Below are 21,728 nucleotides of genomic sequence, written 5' to 3' on the forward strand. Positions count from 1 at the left end.
CCACCATGCTCCGCGCGCACCGCATGAGGCATGCGGTATCTCAACGCGGTACCTCAACGCATGAGGTATCCTGTGGTCTTGTAAGGCGCCATTATGCGTTCCGAGCTTTGCGCGCTAGACCCACGTAGAGTCCCTTTATGCTGAGAGTCAAGACAATTCGGCTCATGGATGTCACAAACGGGAATAAAGATTACAGAAATTGAGCGTTTTTCGTAATCTTTGATCGGCCCATTCTCAAATGCCTTTCTCCGTTCCTCCTCTCATTCCGTTTGTTCCTTGCCAAACTCGTAATTCCCTGGTCCATTCCAGATTATAATCTTTGCAATTGGTGAAAATGTAATCTTTATTCCCGTTTGTGACACTGTGGAGGCCTAAAATACGGGAACCAATCAGAAATGGATTCAAATTGTCTTGACTCTCAGTATAAAGGGACTCTAGACCCACGTCGCCCTGTGTTGGTGGACGCGATTTTTCGAGCTTGCGGCGTCATCGGTTTTTAACTCATGATTTTGAATTTTTTGCACCTACAGTTTGTTGGAATTATTGTCATTTCGAATAGTAAAACATTGCATAAAACATGATCAAACTCAAGTAATTTTCCTCTTTTCATTTACATATTTCGGGTCAATTTTACACATCATAGGTTGGGCTTTTCTATCCATTCGACTTCCGCCATTTTTACACAATAGATGTGCGTACATGAAAAAAGCCCAAAAATGCAATAAAAACTATTCAAAACAAATAAGACTTCCGATCTTTTAAAAATGGTGGATTTCAATGAGGCATGAGGTTCGGGAGTTCCATCGTCAAAATGCAATTTCCGACTTAGACTTTCGATTATCTGAACCGGAATGTAGCTCCCATGGCCGAAAATTTCGGCGAGTCACACAGCTCAAAATTCAGTTATTTCTACCTGAGTTTTTCCTCCATGTCGGGACGTGAGTGACGCGACGGAGTTGAACGTGATGAAGAAGTTCTTACGTGCTCATGCATGTGCAATGTCCCCGTGGCCCAGGTTCCATACGATTTAATTACCTCGACAGAGGTGAGCGCCCATTGGTTCTCGCCGTCACGTGATTCACTTCGGATGCAATGTGAATTATTCAAAGCATCAACCGTGACAACCGCGCCTATTAACCTCCTTAATACATTTTTCTTTCTTTTATTCGTCTGGTTTGTCTTTTTTTTTTCGCGTTGCACGATGTTGGCAATTGGGGGGGGGGGGGGGGGGGGGTTAGGAAACTCGCGAGGCGAAAACATTTTTGGAAATCTGAAAATCAAGATAAATCCAAAAATATCGTGGACTGAAAGTTTTGCCAATTTGCATGAGCTTTCAGTTTTTACGACCTTTGGAATGAAAACTTTTTAAACTTGCAACTTTTTCAAGAAAAAATGAGGATCTTTGAAGTTAACTCTAGATCTTTGAAGAAATAGCATTAGTATAGTACCGTGCTAAGAAAGAACGCCGTATGAACATTCGAAAGTTGCCAAAGTTCCTTTGATGAAATGTTTATTTTTGAGGAAAGTCATGAATATTTTTCCTTAAAATTTGCAGGAACTTCAAAACAAAATACGAACAAAATTCTCTGAAACAAAAAGAAAATTATTCATGAGTTTACCAGGGAATTTGTGTTTTAACAAAGGAAATTTGGCAAGGCTTGTATGTTCATACGGAGTTTTCCCTTAGCACGGCAGTAGGTATACCGGAATCGTGCGAAAGGCGTTAGTAAAATGGTACTAAGATATGGGGAAGGAAACAAATACATGACGGCAAATAGGATAACAAGAGACGTCAACAACATGATCCATCGCGGGACATTGTCCACGGAGACATTTTCCACAGCAGCTTCCCTTGAAAAATGAAACAATGTAGTCGGAATTCGAATTTGTTACGGAAAACTATTTTTCTTTTCTCGCCAACACTGGAAAAAAAAACACATTGGATCTAGAGTCCAGACTCTTGAAAACATTGACAAGAAAAAGGACCCTTGATCCAATCGGATTTAAGCTTAAATCAAAAGGAAATCCGCCCAAATTAAGCTTGGTTCTTGATTTAAGCTTAAATCTGATTGAATCAAGAGTATTTTTTCTTGTCGATGTTTTTAAAAGTCTGAACTCTAGATCCAATGTGTTTTTTTTTTTTCCCAGTGAAGAACTCAAAATTGTCTCGCCTTTACTTTAGCCAGCATGTTTAGGCGTTGCCTGTGCCAAAATCTGTTTGAAACACTCTGCAAAACTGTGCATCAAACTCGACAATTTTGGCTTGAAAGACCTTTGAATTTGAACGATCCCTTGAAGTGATGCACTTTCCGGGTCCACCCTGGTAAACATTGGCGATAGGAGCTGCGTTTCAAATTACCATAGGAGTTCTTATAGCCGACTGAAGAAGGCGATAGAAAATCATATAGCTGGCTATAGCGGGCTATAGTTCCTATCGCCGGGCTTAATTTTACACTTTATCGCCTGGCCGTTGCTTTTTCGCCATCGGCTATAAAAGGCTATAAAAAATTGTCTAGAAATTCGTGTGCTTTGTAAATCCTTAAGTTTGTACGGAATCAGCTTATTATTTACAAAACGCACATTATATTTTCCTTTACTACATATGTTGTTTCATCAATTAAAATGAGAATAATCCATACAGGATGTGCAAACATTTCAAAGTCATGAGTTGAAAAACGCTGACTCCACGAAATTAAATATTAGAGCCTAACACAAAGCGGAGCGGCGGCGCACTGGCCCCTACAAACCTAACAGGGATACTTCACGCATTGCGCAATGCGTGAAGTATCCCTGTTAGGTTTATAGGCGCCAATGCGCGTTTTGCGCTGGCTGCCCGCCGCGCCGCAGCGTACCGCGGCGCTTGAAGCAACTATTTCACACCAGAGGTATTGCACGGTATCATACGAAATTGAAGGCGCTCCAACATATTAGGAATGACAGGCATCCTTCAAAAGTACGGAGCTTTCCTCGCAAAATAAATCAAGATGCTACGGCCGAAAAAGAGAGCGGTAGTCCAAAAACTCACGAAGTCTTGGCATCCGTAATTAGTAACGTTTAGCAGTCGCCATCGGCTATAAAAGGCTATAAGAAATTGTGTAGCCGGCTGTAGAAGCTATTGGAAATCTTACAGCCGGCTGTAGGTCTATGGTATTTTGGAACACAGATTCTACTGCCAATTTTTACCAGGGCATGGTTAGTTCCCTATCGAGTCCAGGTTCGGCAACATCTCAGAAGAAAGGTCAACGCCAATAGGTAGCGGCCGCGAAGGTGCGGAGGCGAAGACATGACGAAGCCGAACCTCTGGCGGATATGCACGATGCAGCTGGTTTTGAAACTGTGGAGGACATCTTAAAACATCGATCCCAGTCTTAAAATGTTATTTTACGTTTAAATCGTTGTCTGTCGATATTAGAATCGTTCCGTTGCTTTCGCTATGGGATTCCCTATACCTCTGCGACCTTGAGCGTTTCGCCCAGTCTCCGATTTTTGGTTGATTTTCCGATGTATCAAAAACCGTTGTATTTTTTAGCCAATCATGTCTCTACGTCAAGTTGTGTTGATTGCTAAAATTCGCTTTCAGCGAGTTTTTTTCCACTTTGAGATGTCGTGTCTGACTGGTAAATCTGCGCAGAACCACGAAGTTCCGTTTTTAGGCAAATTCTTTTTTTTGGGAGGTTCTGATTGGTTATTTTTCGCCATCAGTTTTCTGTTCGTTGGTGCAAAAGATCGCCTACCTCGTTGCTCTTGAAAAGCCTTCATTATCCCACCTCAAATTTTACAAATAGAAATAAAGAAATTATAACTATCGTACAAGGTGGAAAATTGTTCTGGAGGACCCGTTACGGATAGCCAAAATTGGAACTCGATTGATTGATTTATTCCATGAATACAGAAATATTGCCTCAGCTTACTGCCGCGATAGCAAATGCATGCAGAGATGAACCTTGAGACACATGATAGCATAGGCAAACAATGTCTCACAGAGAAAGGCGCTTAGCTCATTTCTTTCATATCTCAGAGGCTACGAAGACGCGAATCGCTCAAGGACAACTCTTGTGATAAGTCCCGCCCATCGTCCGAGTCTTTTAAATGCTATTTTTTCTCGTGACGCCGTGGATCCGTGATAGCCTAGTTGACTGAGGCGCCCCATTTTTTTGATAAGGTGCGGGCAATAGGTGATCGGGAGTTCGATACCCGGCGATGGGAGTTAATTTTTAATGGTTGTATTGAATGTTTTAGACCAATCATCAAAAAATAATTAATACTAGATGATAAATGTACGAACATTTTCTCGTGAGTTAATATGTTAAACAAAAATACTGGAATATACCTCCTTCATATAATCAGCCACATGTTCACCCAAATTAATGACGTTATTTTCTTTTTTCAATAAAGTTAATTTGCATTCAACGTTCGTAAGTTAAGCGAAAAGTACCTATTGATACAAATAGAAAGACATGAAAATAGTATGTCTAACATTTCAGTTGTTTTTTTTTTTATTTATTTTTTGTTTTTTTGTTTTTTCAATAAAACAAATTGACTGGGACTAGAATCATTGTATCTCTGAAGACAAAAGCTAAGTTTTTTGATACAGAAATACTAATATATTCATCCTTTATATAATCAGGGAGATGTTGACCCAAATATTGATGTATATTTTCTCTGTTCGCCCAAATTAATGATGGTATTTTCTTTTTTCAATAAAATTAATTTACATTCCACGTTCTTAAAGTAATATTTTCTCCAAAATTCAGCAAAAAATAACAATTTATACCTACGCAAAAGTAATAAATAAATAAATAAATAAATTAAAGCAATGACATGAAAGTAGTATAGGTAGTACACATCTAACATTTCAGTTACATCTATTTGAATGAAAAAAATGGCAACTTAGGAAGCACATAGGTCACTTATGATGCGTATTCGGGCATATGCGTAGAGTAAAAATATCATACTTTACGCCGAAAAAACGAAACTGAAAGTTAAATGCGTTAACTTCCGAAAACCATACATAATCCAACGAAAATAAATAATTGGTAAATAACAGCTTTCTTGTATGCAAAGAAAAAAAATTAAAAATGTTAAAAAAGAGATGTCGACACAAAATTACATAGCCCCTTCAATTCTGAAGATACTACAAACGAACTGTACCTTAACATTTTCATATCCCAGAAGCAAAAGTTCCCATGACGAATATTGCTATCGCTAGCGATTGCAAAAACCAACTTGTTTTTCTTTACATTCAAATATCAGTTTCCGACTTACTTCTTTTCAAATCCATCGAATCCTTTTGTTAACCTTCCCTTCCCCTCTAAAATTTTACGTATGGTGACCGTCTACGGATGAAGAGACTTCAATGCACGGATGCAAAGTGGCCAAACAAAGTGCACTTTTTGTCGAGTTGGGTAAAAAAATCGGCATTCGAGTTATGAATTGAGGGTGTAATAAAGTTCGCGCTGAAGTACGGTTCAGAGTAGCCTAAGTAAGAACCAAGAAAGCTTTAATTCTACTCTCCTCCTCCTCCTCCCCCCCCACCCCCATCGCTCAGGCAAATATTGTTCTCATCATATTGTCGGGGGTTTCCAAAATATTTTAAGACATTCAATGTTCGCTCTTGATAGGTGTCCCTGACCTTGAACATATTTTAAGACACCCCCCCCCCCCTCGCAGCCAAAAAAAATTGCGATATTTACAATGTGCTAAACATATTCAAAAAGGAGCATTTTAATGGAAATATCGTAAATATGATAACTTGAAACTATCTCTCTGTTCAGTCTGTTAGTTTTCCTTCCAATAAAATCTCGTCGAAACATGTCATGAGTGATTTTTCAAAAAAAATTTGTAGGTGTACATGGTATTACCAAAAATTCAATTATAATCAAAATAATATTTTGTTCTGCTCAGTGTGGTTCCGTTCTTTCTCTTTATGAGAATGAAGCCACGACTGATGTCCCAAGAGAATTCAAACCGCGCGGCAACAAAGTTCATCACTGCTACGTCATCAAAAATGCGGCGATGCATGACGCTCCCACCTTGTTATCCACCTCATCTCGTCGTACCCTCCCCTCTCGCCCACTCTGTTTTAGTTGACATATCCATCTCCATCAGCATCCTACTTTTTGATCAGCCTCCGTTAGCTGATTGTATTGAAATGATTGGATTGTGATATACCCGCGTAGTTCGACACTGGGCGATCCCGTCAGTTGTGTGTTTTCCGTTTGTTTTCATTTCGTCGGTCGAAATTTGCATCGGGAATTCGTTCGAAACCCTCGAGAGATCGGGATCGTACCAAGTGTCAAGTGATTTCGAGGTTACTAACCTGTTGATTCGTGGATTTTCAATGTGATTGATGAAGTTTGAGTAGCCGCAAGTTTTCTGTTACCCTTAATAAGAAGTGTTTTTGCCTGTGGAATGACTGTGGGGCTCCTGCTTACAATGACAAGAAAGCATCACTGATAACAGTTTCCTCACAATCAACAGGTATTAAAGTTAGTTTATTTTGTTTCAGTTTTACAGTAGTCTATACCTACTTAACTCTTCAATCAATAGATTTTTATTAAAATCTAACAAATACATTGCAGATCTATGAGTCGTGTAGAAAAAGGCACTACGTTATCCGAAGGTGCAGAGGAAAACTTGCAAGCTTTATCGTTAAAGCTATCCATCGAGTCCTCAGTACACATTCATTGATTATTATGTACTTCTAGTGCCACTGTTTCTGCTGCTGAAAATGTTTTCAATCACTAACAGATCATTCAACTCGATGCTCGAATTCTACTTAAAGAGAATCAATTTTGATTTCAAGTGAGACCGAAGCAAATGACATCCTTACCTCTTGTGGATTGCTGAGATTTGAGGTGTTTTTTGCTGTCCTACAGTGTCACTCCTAAGAATGTAAGGGCCCTATCTTTATGGTTTTTCCAAAAGAAGGAGATTCAATTTTAAGTCTTCAGTCTGCAGCTTTGCAGTTGCCGCTCTCAAACCTATGAACGTTATGTCCGAAGTTTCATTCTTCAAATTTTTTCTCTGGGATCAAAGTAAAGACTAATTTAAGTACGTACCTAGACTGTTGTTTCTTTTTTTTTTTTAAAAAAAAAAAAAAAAAAAAAACACTCAAAAAAAAAAAAAAAAAAACTACTTTTCTCACAATATTTATTTGCTTTATTATTTTCAGGAAGAAAAATGCCAGTCGATTTTGAAGTTTGTCTTGAGTAGTTCGTAAAAACACCAAGACACAGAAATGACGATAAGCTAGTTATAAACACTTGACATTCATGATGCTCAGAACTAAAAGCAATCCATTGTGGACTAATGTAGACAATCACAAAAATTCTTCTATAACAGGTAAATATTACTCACTTAGTGTTCAGTAGTGGAAGATTCTGATAGAGGAATCCATAAAATATGGGCAGGTTTGTTTCTCAGATTCGCCTCATCTGGACAAAAGAGCAGTAGCAATGGTCTCCCAATGCCGCTGATTTTCCAGGTACCTACCTACTCCTACTGGTTACTTGGAACAACAAAGCACACCTGTAATATACTAATATGGACCATATTTCCAGAACTCTTCTCAATTAATCACTAATTATTAATACCTTGCTAAAGAATCTCATAAAAAACACATGAGTTAAAGGAACCTCAAACATCATATACTTGTAAGTAGTGTACCTGAACCTTGTTTACTTCTTTGTATAAGAAGCTTGTGCTAATGGAAAAGTGTCAGTGGCCCCCAAAAAGAACTTAAAAACCTGCAACAAAATTTGTTCTAAGCCAGCAATCACAGGTTTTCTCAAACTATTTTACAATTTTAAAAAAAGTATACCTTTTCAAATTGTGACTCCAATTACTGGTCTGAATAAACCTAAGTAAAATTCAAGAGAAATTGGATTTTTTTACCATACCTGTCTGGCAATGGTTGCCTTGAAGGTTGCTGCAAAGTTACATACATTTGGCCTCAGCTGTAAGTAACGTTAGACCACTTTCTCTGCAGCCTTTTCAGCTTGGATTGCCAGGCAGGTAATAACACAGAAAATATCTATAAAAATAGGAACCCTTAGGTTATAACAGGTTGTTACCAGGTTTTATTCTCATGTGTTAATGATTGAATAATATTTGTGTTCTAGGAAAAAAACTTAGAGGGACCAAGACTCTTTTTCTGCGCTAAGCATGTGGGAGATGGAGAGGAGGTACTCAGTGCCATCCAATGACACGGGACTTGTAGACTCCTCATCTGCAACCGCCCGATCTGCACCTCACTCTCATCAAAAAACTCCCTCCCTCTCACCCACCATTCTCGGACCCCTACCACCTTCAACTGCTGCCTCCGCTTCTGCATCAGAAGATCTTCATGCATGGTCCATCTACAGGTAAAATAAGAGCCTCTATCTTCACCTCTAGACATTGCTTCAAGAACCTTGCCCTCTATGGAGTCTTTCTAAAAACTATTTCTCCAAAGAATGCAGCTTTCAGAAGAAATACATTATATTTAAAACACAAACTAATTGCAGTGGACACACGGGTTGCAAGACAATTTTTGTTGGAGTTTTTTAGCGAACAAGGCGTTAAAAATCAGCATAAAGCAGAAAATCTCAATACAGAGGGAAAAAGCTCATATGAGCACGATTTTCCCTCTAAGATATATGCCGTTTGGTGCAACACTAGCTACGACCATTCAAGAAGGCAACTGGAAACAGCATATCTCTTTGTAGGAAAATTGTGCTCATACCTATGAGCTTTTTCCCTCCGTATTAAGATTTTCAGCTTTATGCTGATTTTTAACGCTTGTTGGCTATAAAACTCCGACAAAAATTATACTTAAAAGAGAAAAGAGGAAAATAATATTTTCAATCAAGGAAACCTTTTTCTTACACATAGTCATACATGAACAAGTAATTGAACTTATGACTGTTTGCAATTTTCTGCCGTACTCTTTTCCTGTTGTTCAGCTGAAAAAATAAAGCAAATTCCTTTTTATTAAAACGAGAAAATGTTTAAATTTCAAGCATAAATTGCATATAATTAGGTATTGCATACAATGAATTGCAAACTTTGAATATTGAATATTTAAAAACAATTTTTTAAAAACAAAAATATAAAAACCTGCGTGAAATCAAATTATTTTCCCTCCCTCAAAATGTGTGACAAAAAGTTCTCTAATTCATAAATATTGATAGGTATTTTGCATGATGGTTACCTCCTCTTCAAATTTAGATTTTTAATTCTTTTAGACTTTCTATAATTTTCTTCCATGAGACTCCTATACACTCTGTATCCAAAAATGAATACTGCAAACTCTATCGGATTTTGATTCAATCAGCGAAAAATCCCTTTCAACATTTATCCTCAGTTTTTCCGGAGGCGGATCCAGCAATTTGGCAACACCGGATTGAATCCATCTAAACCTATGCTAAATAATCGATTCTTGTCGGAGCACCTGGCCCCTCCAAGAATCGATACTTTCCCATAGGTTTAAATGGAGAAAAGTCAACGCTGCCAAATTGCTGAATCCGCTAATGAGTTTTTCAGAATTATCCGTGCCGAATTACAATGGGCATGGACGGATTTATTCACAGACCGTCGAGGCCGCGGCTTAGGGCGGCGACTTTTGGGGGACGGGAAAAAAAGACCGAAAAGAAACGAAAATAGAGCGCCGCCGCAAACGCCTTTCCGCCAGAAGGGGGGCGCGACAACTCGGCGATTCAATCCAGAAGGATTAGATGCAAGATGAAGACTAATATAAATCGAAAAATAAATTATGAGAGGCTGAAAATCTGCATAAGAAAAATGGAGGGTATGCAATAATCGACGAAAGGCATGACATCCATCCTTCCCCTCCCCCGCGCGGCGACAAGTCGTAGGGGCGGCAAGTATGTATAAAAATCCGACCATGGAATCGGGTACCGAGAATGATGAGGAATAGAACTAAGTCGAAATTTACACTTGCTGAAAATTTAAGAGAGCTAAAAAAAGTTAATATTGTCATGGAATCCATCCAGAAAGTCAAGACCCTCAAAGAAGAGGGTGGAGGAGGTTAGACAAGACAATTTTGCCACTTACTCTGCCACGCTAAGGAAAAACGCCATATGAGCCTTCTGACGTTGTCAAATCTCTTGCAACAAATCAGGAGTTTCCGGAAAATGTGTTAATATTTTTCCTCCAATTTTTTCAGAGAATTCTGTTGTTTGTAATTTGGTCTAAAGCGTCTGAAAGTTTGAAGGAAAAATATTCATAACGTTCTTCAAAATAAATATTTTTCGAGAGGCAATTTGGCAACATTTGAATGCTTATACGGCGTTCTTCCTTAGAACGGCAGATGTAGACCAGTCGACGGTGTAAGTGGGCAATCGCGTAACTCGTTTGCGGTGTCTGAAAATCGGACCGCATTGTTATTTTTTTAAAGGAGAACTAATTGACATCATTCCTCGAAGTTTTTGCAGAATTTTCTTCGCATAGAGAAGGAAAATCAAAGCAGTTTTGAAGAATTGCCGTTGAGTAGTTTTTGGTGTAAACAATAAAATATGGCAGGAAGTCTGCGACGTCGCAAACCGAGTTATGTGATCGCCGGCTTACACAGTCGACCTGTGTTTTGTGCCCTCTTCGACGAGTTTGTGCCATGAAGACATCATCTGGCTCACAGTTTAGGGATGATGCCCAATCAATTGTTGGACTTTTTTTGTGTCCCTTCGCTCATTTCGCAATTTCCGTGCGGGTACGCTCGGGTGGAAACAGTCGAACGCGTGATCAGCCGAGCATGGCCATCGTAAGCGAAGCGCAGAGCTTCAGTCGAATTTCGGAAATTCCCGAATCTCGAAACCCCATACCTATCACTTCTCTTGGTTGACCGTGTCATTCGGTGTATGGTATGATTAAAAGAGAGTGAAAAAAAAGTGGGGAAAGACTTTTTCGAGAGTCCGACTCCGACCTCGCATAACGCATAGAGAAAAAAAAGGAGGTGTTAGCTTCTTGAGGTTTGTTTACCATGTGACGTAGGTCGGTACAACCTGACCAGCGAAATCCAGAATTAGAAGTATAAAAAATAGAACATAATTTTTTGTTTAAATCAACTCATGATATAACTTCAAGCACTTTTTATAGAATGACTTTTTTCCATAAATCACACCATTTCCAAGAAAATCGATGATAAAAGTCGCTGCACCGACCTACGTCATCAACAAAATTCCAAGATGCCCGAAATGCAAACGCCTCCTTTTTTTCTCTATGCGCATCACGCAACGTGCGATTGTTTTTCGGTCCAAGCTCTCTTACAAAGGAAAAGGTTTTTTATTTCCTCGTCGGAAAAACAAAAGCTAAAAGCACCGAGAGCGAGAATATTTGGGTTCAGGGTGTCTACAAGTCCGGAATTTCCGAAAAGTCCGGAAATAGCACTGCATGACTTTTTAAGAGCGGTCCGGAAGCACTGAAAAGTGCGGAAATTTCGCAAGGAGTCTGGAACTTTGTTTCATTTTTATGGCATTTTTGTCGCAATTCGAGTGAGAAATTCAAATTTTTGAAATTTTTTGAATTCCTCAAATGGAGGTACCTACTGAAAAAGGTTCTGAATTTTTCTGTTGAGGAGGTACTGAATTTTTTGGGAATGTCCTGAGAAAGCACTGTTAAAGTATTGATTTTTGGCCAGCTTGTTTTTGTAGACACCCTGGTTCAATAAAGGGAATCTAGGTAGGCTGTGAGTGACGCAATAGGTGCTTGCCCGCAAATGCCCGTCCCGTCGGCTGTTCTTTTCAGTAGCGTGGCGTGAATTGCGATTTATCGATTGTTATGTCATTTAAACCCATGGTAAAGAATCGATTATTAAGGTGTTCGCTGCGAACACCCTGTTTATCGATCCTTTTCTATAGGTTTAAATGGCCGATCAGTCGATACATCGCAATTCACGCCACGCCACTGGTTCTTTTTGACTGTTTTGACTGCCGCATGTCGTGACGGGTATCGCGTTTTTGACCTCTCCCCCGCACGCTCTAGTTTGTTTTTAAGGTGATTCGACGGACGCCATTTTTTGTGTTAGAGTAACGTGCGATACACTGCATCGATTCGTTCCATAATTTCACCTACTTGTGATTTTTTTCGAATTATGAGATCGCACTTCCGTTGTCATGAGATTAAAGAATGCGTGTGCCAAATTTGACAAAGAAACTCAACGCGATAAAGGTAGGGTTTTTTTTAGAGGAAAAATATAGCATTCGATTGCAGTTTAGATATCAGTATCATATACGAGATATACGATTTTAAAATTTTTAAATCATGCCCGACCTTTCCCATTCGACTCGATCCACTGTGCGCCGGAGGATTCCGCCAGTAGAGGTGCAGTTACACGATCAAATTGAGCCATCAAACTGAAGCTCTGATTGGTGGAAAAAGACCTGAGATGAGGATGCGACCAATGAGAGGCCCAATTTGACGGCTCAATTTGATCGCGTAACTGGACCTTAGCATTTAGCAAAAGTCAGCAAAAGGAAATAACTAAGTGCAAGTTTTGTTCGAAGGTCACGAAAAGTCGGGAAATTCGACAATTATGGAGTCAAGGAAAATCAGGGAATCGGAAAGTGAAAAAATCATTGAAGCCGCGTATACAATCAGCGTTTAACCAGTAGCTGCAAAAAAATCGGATTTTTCGAATACGAATAATTACATTAAAAATGTGAAAACAAAACTCATATCATTAACCGCATTCTAAAGCTGTCTAAGGTCGCGTCAAGAAACAACTATGCCGTAATCTAGCCCCCTCCCCTTCTTTAAATATGTGGCCCTTGAATAACTGCAGCTTCGCTTTTCAGACGCTTTCGTGAAACTCTCGAGCTGTGAGCTAACTCAGAAGTGATTCATTAAAATTGTTAACGGGTCCTCGCAGAAACATGGGTGTAATTGAGCGTGTATCACACCAGTGGCGTGGCGTGCTTTGCGATGTATCGATTGATCTACCATCTAAACGTACGAGAAAGGAGCGATAAAGTGGGTGTTCGCAACGAACACCTTAATTATCGATTCTTCATCACGGCTTCAAGTAGGGAAATATCGATATAATCGATCATTAACGCCTCACACATTCGCATATCTGTCCTCGCAGTAGCTCCACTCAGCCGTGAAGCAACAGCGCCTTTTAACGGAAACTTAATAACTCCCGGAGGAAATTATATTCTTGATTGAAGAGGGGGTTTTCTCACGTATTTTTTCATCCCTCTGTGAAAAATGTTGCGAGTGTCAGTGAGGCCAGGGAATCTTAAACCAGAGAAAACTTTCCCCCTCCTGTCAAAGGACATCCGACGAGTGTTATTGCCGAGACAATCAGTAAGATTCTCTAAAATATTGTAAGAAAGCTATCAAGAACAGTGTTCAAAACTCACCTTTGAGTTTTAGGAGCCGTGTGGCGCATCGAGCCCGATTTTTAGGCGCCATTGAAGATTCTTTAGGCGCCAAATTGACTTTTTGCCTATATTATTACGGCGCATTTCGTGAAAAGCTAGAAGCAAGATGTTTTCGTAACAGAACTAGTAAGAAGCTGAAACTTGGGGAAGACAAAAGCACTAAGAATGAAATCGTGAAGAATAGGAAAAACTTTCACTTGTTGTGCTGAAATTCTGAGTTTTTTTAATTCAAATAGATTTTTTTTTCTTTTTTTGTGTGACTTCCTATGAAAATCCAGATTTTTAGGGGGCAATTTTTAGGGGCCACGTTGGCGCAGAGCCTTCATTTTTCAGGCGCCGCCATGGCCGATTTTTTAGGCGCATTTGGCGCGTTGGCGCCTGTGAGTTTCGAATACCGATCAAGAAACATAGCTATCATACAAAAGTTTAAAAAATTCGGAGGCCTCGTACTACGCCCCCTGGCCGCCTCGTGGTCCAGCCCACCCCCCCCCCCCCCAAGCGCTTCGCGCCTCAGGCGTTACGCGTTACTCTCATGATCCTACATTATAGAGCAAGATATTTCTCACGGAAGATGCTCCTAGCCGCAGAATCCATAACTTGTCGAGATTTGGAAAAATAGTGGCAATTGTTTCTCGACGAAAGCGTGACGACGCGACGTGACGAGTACCCCGGGTGCAAATTTTCCGATCGGCGCATCGTCACGAACGTGCTTATTCTGTGGTTATACACATGTCGATGCATCGGCCGGAAACGAGAAGAAGAATAAGGAGAAGAAGAAAGAAAAATGTGGACAACTGCTCTTGACACGGGAACTAGGCCGCGCTACTAAAGAAGGTATAGCAACCGCCACTACTGTCTTGTTACGGAGGAACTGTCGCTAGATTGTGCTGAAAAATCAGCACTTTTCCCTACTTGACCCCAAGTAAAATATCAAAATTTTATGAGATAACCTGGCATCCTTGTAACGGAAGAGAGCAGTAAGTGCACCTCTGCGTGAGCCATCGCTAGCACATACGCTTATGTGTTTCGAGGCTCATTCGGGACTGGTTTTTACCGCTCTTTTCCGTAACGCGGGAGACTGGGGCGCTGTGGAGTGGGACAGATCTGCCTTGCTAAGAAAGAACGACGTATGAATATTCGAGAGTTGCCGAATTTCCTTCGATAAAATATTCATTTTTCAGGAAAGCTATGAATATTCTTTCTTGAAATTTGCAGGACTTTTCGGCGGAATTGCGAGCAAAATTATCCTAAAAATTGGAAGAAATATACTCACAAGTTTACAGAGAAATTCGTGATTTATCAAAGCTAATTTGGCAACGCCTGAAGGTTCATACGGCGTTCTTCCTTAGTGGGACAGATGAGGTCAGCCGCGCTCGGAATAATGAAAGTCACCGACAAGAGGGATCGTCCGAAGATACCGTCATGAGGTAGACGCACGGAGAGTGACAAGAAAATGAAGCATTTAGCGAACGGAGCTTCATGATTGGTCGAGGACGACAAATTGCGAGCTCAAAACGCGAGCTTGCGAGAACAATGAGTCAGACTCGAGGAAATTGGATTTTCAACCGAAACACAGCACTCGTTCAGCAATAAAGCTCTTACTCATGGCCACAGTTGGAATGCGCGATTTTAATAGGCACCGGTACCCGAGTCAGACTATCAGAGCTCGCGATGCCTTGGAAATTCCTTGATTCCGTTTGAAAATTTTCTAGCATTTTCAAGTCTTTGACTATCTTTAATTTTGCGGAACCGCTGAAATGTGATTGACTAACGAGACGTTGGGTGCAGAAAGAGCATTTTTTGGATGCGGTGTTTCAGAATCTGTATAGCTAATTTATATTTTAGGGAGGAAGCTATTGGGTGAATTTCCTGAAATTGTTCGTTTTCAGCATTGTAAAATCTTATGTCAGAATCACACGCTGAATTTGGCAGCTAAATATGGAAGTCAGCAGTCATCGCTCGACAGCTGAAATTTCGCAAATTCGAGTCACTTTCATCCAGATGTGTATCAAATCTATTCGAATGGTTCAGACAAATCCGACATTATCCGATGGTCGCCAAAATTCAGGCATCGGGCCGATGACTTCCACATTCAAGCCACATTCAGCTCCCACATTCAGCGTGTGATTGCGGGAATAAAGAAAATTCAGTAAAAGTTTTAATGCAAATTCCATGCATTTGGTTCAATTATAATGGATGAACCGTTGACGAAGATCCCGAGACACCGCATGCAATTACTGGTACGCATTAATTTTTACCAAAAATTAGCGCGGTTATACAGTTATGTTCTAAAAATTAAAATGCGGTCGCATTAATTTCCTATGAATTCAAAGCTTTTGCAGTATATTTTTCAAAGTTTCGTCGTTTTCGGAGTAATATTTTTTTCTTCAAATATTCTACTCTGAAGCAGTGATTTTAAGAAAATTCAATATTTACGCAGTGATTTTTTCAAAAATTCAACATTTACGCAGTGATTTTTTCAAAAATTCAACGCGAAATTCTACAGTATTTTCAGTTACACGAACGGAAAATTGGGTATGGTGAACTGAGTAGTTGGTATGATAGAACACCATGTTCTCTGTCATTTCGTAGGTGTGCAATTGTATCCTCTTGGAAGCCAAAATATTTGTATCGCGGATTTTTCGCCCCATCCAACTTTTCTTCTCTGCGTTAAAGTCTCCCGATCAGCCGATAAGAGTTCATGTTCTCCTTCATTTTGTGGATATGCAATTGCATCACGCGTTTCCACCAATCCGACTTTCCTACCCTGCGTTAAAGTCTTCGAAGTCTTCGGTTCGTTAAAGTGTATACGTCGAGTTATGACCAAACGAAAGTTCTATCCTGTTAACCAAGGAGTTCAGTTCGCGCGACCGAGGATTCAGTCCTCTGTACCTAAAAGCACTTTAACTTAATCGGTTTGCAAAACTCATGTTTCTTCTCCGCGAATTCTAGCCACCATATCTCAAAGTATTTTTTTCCCCCCGAAAGAATGCAAAAGTGGACACTTTGGACAGGTTGAATTGAAGCTGATTTTAATGCTAGGAGTGGATCATTCCTACCTGACTAAAGACAGTTCAGTCAGAGTTTAATGCCTATGAGAGTAAGATATATTAGAAATTCAAATTCCGGCCTCATTGTCGAGTTCGGTTTTTCAAGTTTCAAGATTTACGACTGAGCAGCTAGCTGATTATCGAAACTCGATCGTCGGCTTTTCGATCAAGGTCAAGGATGACCCGCTTCGGGCATCATATTTGGACTAAATTTTCGTATATATCTGCCTCATTTTAGGAACAGCATAGTTTGTCAACCGATTTTCTCCAATGCCGAGGCTCTTAATTCCGTTCAAATATGCCGCGCTAAGGAAGAACGCTGTATGAACTTTCGAAAGTTGCCAAGTTTCCTTCGATAATATGTTTATTTTTTAAGGCAGTTATGAATATTTTTCCTTGAAATTTTCAGGAATTTCAGGTGAAATTGCGCACAATATCATGTGAAAAATTGGAAGGAGAATTTATACAAGTTTACCAGGAAATTCTTGTTTTATCAAAGGAAATTTGGCAACGCCTGGAAGTTAATACGGCATCTATACTATAAGCTCCGAGACCTCCTAATTTTGCGAAACTGGTAACGCTTAGTTCCAGCGTTCTACCGGGCCGATTTTCATGATTTTTGCGGCTATCGACGGGCAATTGCCTCTAGATAAGCCAACTCTTTTCAGATTTTCAAAATATGGCCCAGGTTTTTTTATATTACGTGGTAAAGTTGCGAATTCTCCCATTTAAACAATGTAAATTTATACTTTTTGTCATAGTTCGTTTGAGCGTTCTACCGGGCCGATTTCCATGATTTTTGCGTAAATCGACAGGTAATAGGCCCTAGATGAGCCCGCTGCAATCAGATTTTGGAAAAAGGACCCAGGTTTTTTTAAAATCACGTTATAAAAGTGAGTGAGTTTACAGAATGCTCCGGTACTGCTACCGCTATGCGCGGGAGGATGCGCAATGGTCGAGGAGGTTGCGCAGCAGCTGGGTAGCCTGCGCATCAGCTCTACACTTATATACACAAGATTCGCACCTGCGACTTCATGTCGAGCGGTGGTCGAGTCGTCTAAAAACTGCAAATGCGTCCGCTTTGATCACAGTGTGGGTTCGATCCCCGGCTTATGAATTCTTAATTATTACCTGACTATAATTGTTCATTGTTTTACTGCAATATTTCATCAAGCAGTCATTCCAAAACGCGTCCTTTTAATTTTAAAGTAAATTTAAGTAAAGTTTAAAATTAAAGTATACCTCATATCGTATTTTTTTAGGGGGAAAATAAAACTAACACTGATAGGAGGGTAAAAATAGGGCCGCGAAGCGGCCCATTGATGGCGCGGGGCGCCTTCAGGGGGTTGGGCCGCGTAGCGGCCAGGGGGCGTAGCCCCCTAGTTTTTCCTTAGCACGGCAGAATCGGCCTAATCCGACGACGTACAGACGTACGTATAGTTTACCCCTATGCAAAACTGACCCGTGTGTTTTGCGTCTTCAAGGCAAAGAGAAAACAAGAGCAGCAATTTGAATTGCGGGCCGAGTGGCCAGTGGCACCCCCTACTTTGCTGATGGCTGATCCGCCTGGGGCCCAGTTGCTGGGACCCACGGGACCCGTGGTCTCTCGTGGGTTGCCGTTAGTTAATTTATCACCTACCTCCTTTTTTCATCATTGCAACCACCCGCTTCCCCAGGGTGGTAAAATTTCATGAAAAATAAAATCTTGAAATGTCTCGTGCAAAAGATTTCTTGGAATTTCAGAAATTCATGAAAGATATTGAAAAATACCGCTTCCTTTTCATGTTTCGCAAAATGTAAAAATTGTGACTTTTTTCCATTTTTGTGTGTTTGAGTGCGGGTTGCATACTCTAACCCCTGAAAATTTTCACAGTCTCGTGAAATTTCATGAAATATCTCCCTGAAATTTGTTTCTTACGTTTCATACCACCCTGCGCCAGAGATGGAAAATTTCATGAAATTTATTCGAGTGAAATTTCATGAAATTTATTGAAACTTTTTGGAATGCATTCAGGAGGCTAAGAAACGCCTAGAAACAGTGATTCCAAATTTTGAAATTTTTCACCCCAAGCCTAAAACATTCGCGCGTTGCAAATGTTTTCGTTAAGTTTAGAGGTTAGGCTGGGGTTTTTCTCTCTAAACTCCCCTTTTTGCCCCCTCTTTGTGTCTGGCACCTTCAGTAGAGTAGCATAATACCGTAGCATCAACAGAAAGACGATCTGAAACGCTTTCAGACCTCCAAAGGTTCAATCAATAATTCTAAAAAAATTAATAAATTTCAACCTCTTGTGAAATTTATTCGAGCCTTATGAAATTTCATTTTCCATCTCTGCCCTGCGCTTCCCAGTATGATTCATCCATGTCCCTTGTGTCTCCCTTGTCTGTACTTAGCTTTATCTAACAATTTCAATAATCAGCCAGCGGGTCGATTATTGAAATTTATAGAAAAAGCCATAGACAAAGAAAACAAAAGAGATATGGAAGGGTCCTATTGGTGAAAGCGGGTGGTTCCAATAGACAAAGGAGATAGGTAATAGACTAACTAACGGCAAACCACGGGAGATCCGACAGTTAGTCTATCATTTTCTCCCTTTGTCTGTAAGAACCACCCATTTCAACCAATAGGATCGCCCCATACTGCCTATGTCTTCTTTGTCTATAGCTTTGTCCATCAATTTCAATAATCAGCCCTCTGCTGGGGTTTGGTACCCCAGCGTACGATACGTCGGCAACGTATTTTGAGCCGAGGAGCCGAAGCACCAACGCGAGGACCCGGGTGCTCTATATTCACAGCAGGTTATTAACGTTGTCGGAGCCGGGGCGTCGGTCGTCGATGGCTCCTCGTCTCGTCGGAGAGAATCGCGGTTCGCGGACGGGAACGAGCGATGTCGCGCGCCCGCTGGGACGCTTGATGCGGTTCGACGAAGCGGCCGCGCGCGGGATGGGCATGGCAGGAGCCCGCAATCAGCCGCGCAGTGGGACCGGTCTTCGGGACAGCGATGGAGGCGAAAGAACCGCGGCACAATGGGAGGTCGGACGCGTGCTACGGACATCAGAGTCAGACACGACGGACCTCGCACTGGGTCACGCGAGAATATGATCACTACCAAAAATGCACACCTCCTTGTTGTCGTGCTCAGGAATTGCCAGACTTCCCCAGATACACGGAGAAAAAAACCTCATGCGTGGGACCCGAAGTTTAGGTCATATGGATCTCTGAAGTTTTCAGATTGAGCATCTGAACACTTAAGGTCTAGCTGTCGAGGTTCGGATCACACATCTGGAACTTCAGTTCTTACATCTGAAGTACTTCGGTTTTCACATCCGAAAAACTTCGGTTCTCACATTTAAAGTACGAAAGATGTAAGAACTGAAGTACCTCAGATGTAAGAACTGAAGTTTCAGGTATCAGACCTGAACTTTGGCAGCTAGACCTTAAGTGTTCAGATGCTCAATCCGGAAACTTCAGAGATCCACATGACCTAAACTTCGGGTCCCACGCACGAAGTTTTTTTCTCCGTGTATAATGTGTGTTTTACACTCTGAACAGAAAACTCCGGCCGTGGAAGCCGTTCTTACGGACCGTTCTCGTTCCGGGCTCAGAGGCCGGAAATGCCGGGCGTAGCACACGGATCAATCAGAGCTGCGGCTCAAGCACCCGGACCTCTCGGCCTCTGAGCCCGGAACGGACGGTATGTCTATATAGCCCGTAACTTTTTTTTCAGTGCAGGGTGATCAGTTCTTAAAAAGTCATTGAAAATCTGGGAATTTAAAGTCGAGGAATTTTGCCGTGGAAATTCTCTCTACCGACCGAAACATTTAGTTATTTTCCACCGCACCCTTACGGTCATTCGACGAAAATTAGAATCTCTGCCTTTATTCGAACCCTTTTTACTTTCTCGTTTTCGATTTCATGAGACATCGCAATGTACATTTTTTTCATGGAAGGCATTTTCACGAGAGATCATCCAAGAAAAATACTAATAAAAAAACCCTCCGGTTCGTCGAGTCCATACTCTACGCTTCGGAAGGGTTCGTTGATCTAATGAACTTCATTTTCCAATTAATTAGGAACCACAATTTCTGGCTTCGTTTAGGATCAACGTATGCACCGTTAGCTTCCTTAAGCACACAAGTCTTCTTTACAGATGAGCTAGACATTGTAGTTCTGAATAGCAAAACTTAGTCCAAATATTCATGCAATTACATCACTGAGTAACGAGGAAGCCTACACGTTAAAGTCGTTTAACTTGCATTTTTCTACTTAAAATTATTTATAAAAATATGTAAATGAAAAGAAGAAAATTCGTCGAGTTTTATATGCAATGTTTTACTATTCGAAATGACAATAATTCCAACAAACTGTAGGTGCAAAAAATTCAAAATCATAGGTTGAAAACCGCTGACGCCGCAAGCTCGAAAAAACCGCGTCCAACACAGTGCGGCGTGGGTCTAGCGCGCAAAGCTCGGAACGCATAATGGCGCCTTACAAGACCTCAGGATACTTCATGCGTTGCGCGCACAGCACGGTGCGCGCGGAGCATGGTGGCGCCTTACAAGTCTGCAAGATACTTCATGCATTGCGCGTATACCGCGGTGCGTTCTCAAGTCGTTTTCAAAGTCCAGTCGTATTTTCTTGGTGTCGAACCCCGGTCTCGGTGTACATACACCATTTCCCCAGACAGTGCACACCGCGAGCTTGCAATCCTAAGATCACAGGATTGTAGAGATTTTCCTATCCCGTACATCTTCCGGTGAAATTACAATTTACGAGGGGAAATTTTTCAACTTAGAATGCTGTTAAGTTCTATCGTCCGGAAAACGCCGAACTTCGGTAACTTCCAGGGAGAGATAGTGGGCATTTTTTTAACACAATGTAGCAAAATTTCCGGGGAGATACTCTTGGTATCACTCTCACACAAAAATGAACTCTAGCAATCAAACCTAACTTCGGCAATTTTTGCAAAATGGCCTAGGTAGGCCTATGGCTAATATCGGAAAATTAGGGGGGGGGGGGGGGCACCGCGATGGGCCGGTCTGTCGGCGATTTTCCGGGCTGCTTCGAGTTGCCAGCCCGCCTCTGCCGCGGACAGTTCGGTATTGCCTGAATGGGTCTGTGAAAAAATATCCTCTGCATTACCGTTGAATTTTGTTGGCCGTAAAACGGCAATTCTTAATGTTTCCCCGTGAAACTATCCTTGTCATAAATTTTGAAATGCTGCAATGAACTTGCGTGTTTATACCAAAACCGAGCTCTATACTATATGCATATCGACGTGGCTACTGCCAGAGTACCTGG

General features: G+C 41.0%; 1 protein-coding gene across 2 annotated transcripts in view; it reads left to right on the forward strand.

Annotated features, from left to right (window-relative positions):
- Positions 1-6,072: 6,072 nt before the first annotated feature.
- Positions 6,073-21,728, forward strand: part of LOC109042957 (ATP-binding cassette sub-family G member 8) — a 33,371-nt gene continuing 17,715 nt past the window's right edge. The window contains exons 1-3 of one of the 2 annotated variants that reach the window (XM_019059955.2): positions 6,073-6,488; positions 7,175-7,344; positions 8,124-8,366. In XM_019059955.2, coding sequence (XP_018915500.2) covers positions 8,167-8,366 — 200 coding nt within the window. In that variant the 5' untranslated portion in view covers positions 6,073-6,488; positions 7,175-7,344; positions 8,124-8,166. The remainder of the gene's footprint in view (positions 6,489-7,174; positions 7,345-8,123; positions 8,367-21,728) is intronic. The other variant, XM_019059947.2, reaches the window with a different exon arrangement.

Source organism: Bemisia tabaci, chromosome 6 (assembly GCF_918797505.1).
Source record: "Bemisia tabaci chromosome 6, PGI_BMITA_v3".
Lineage (NCBI taxonomy): Eukaryota > Metazoa > Arthropoda > Insecta > Hemiptera > Aleyrodidae > Bemisia > Bemisia tabaci.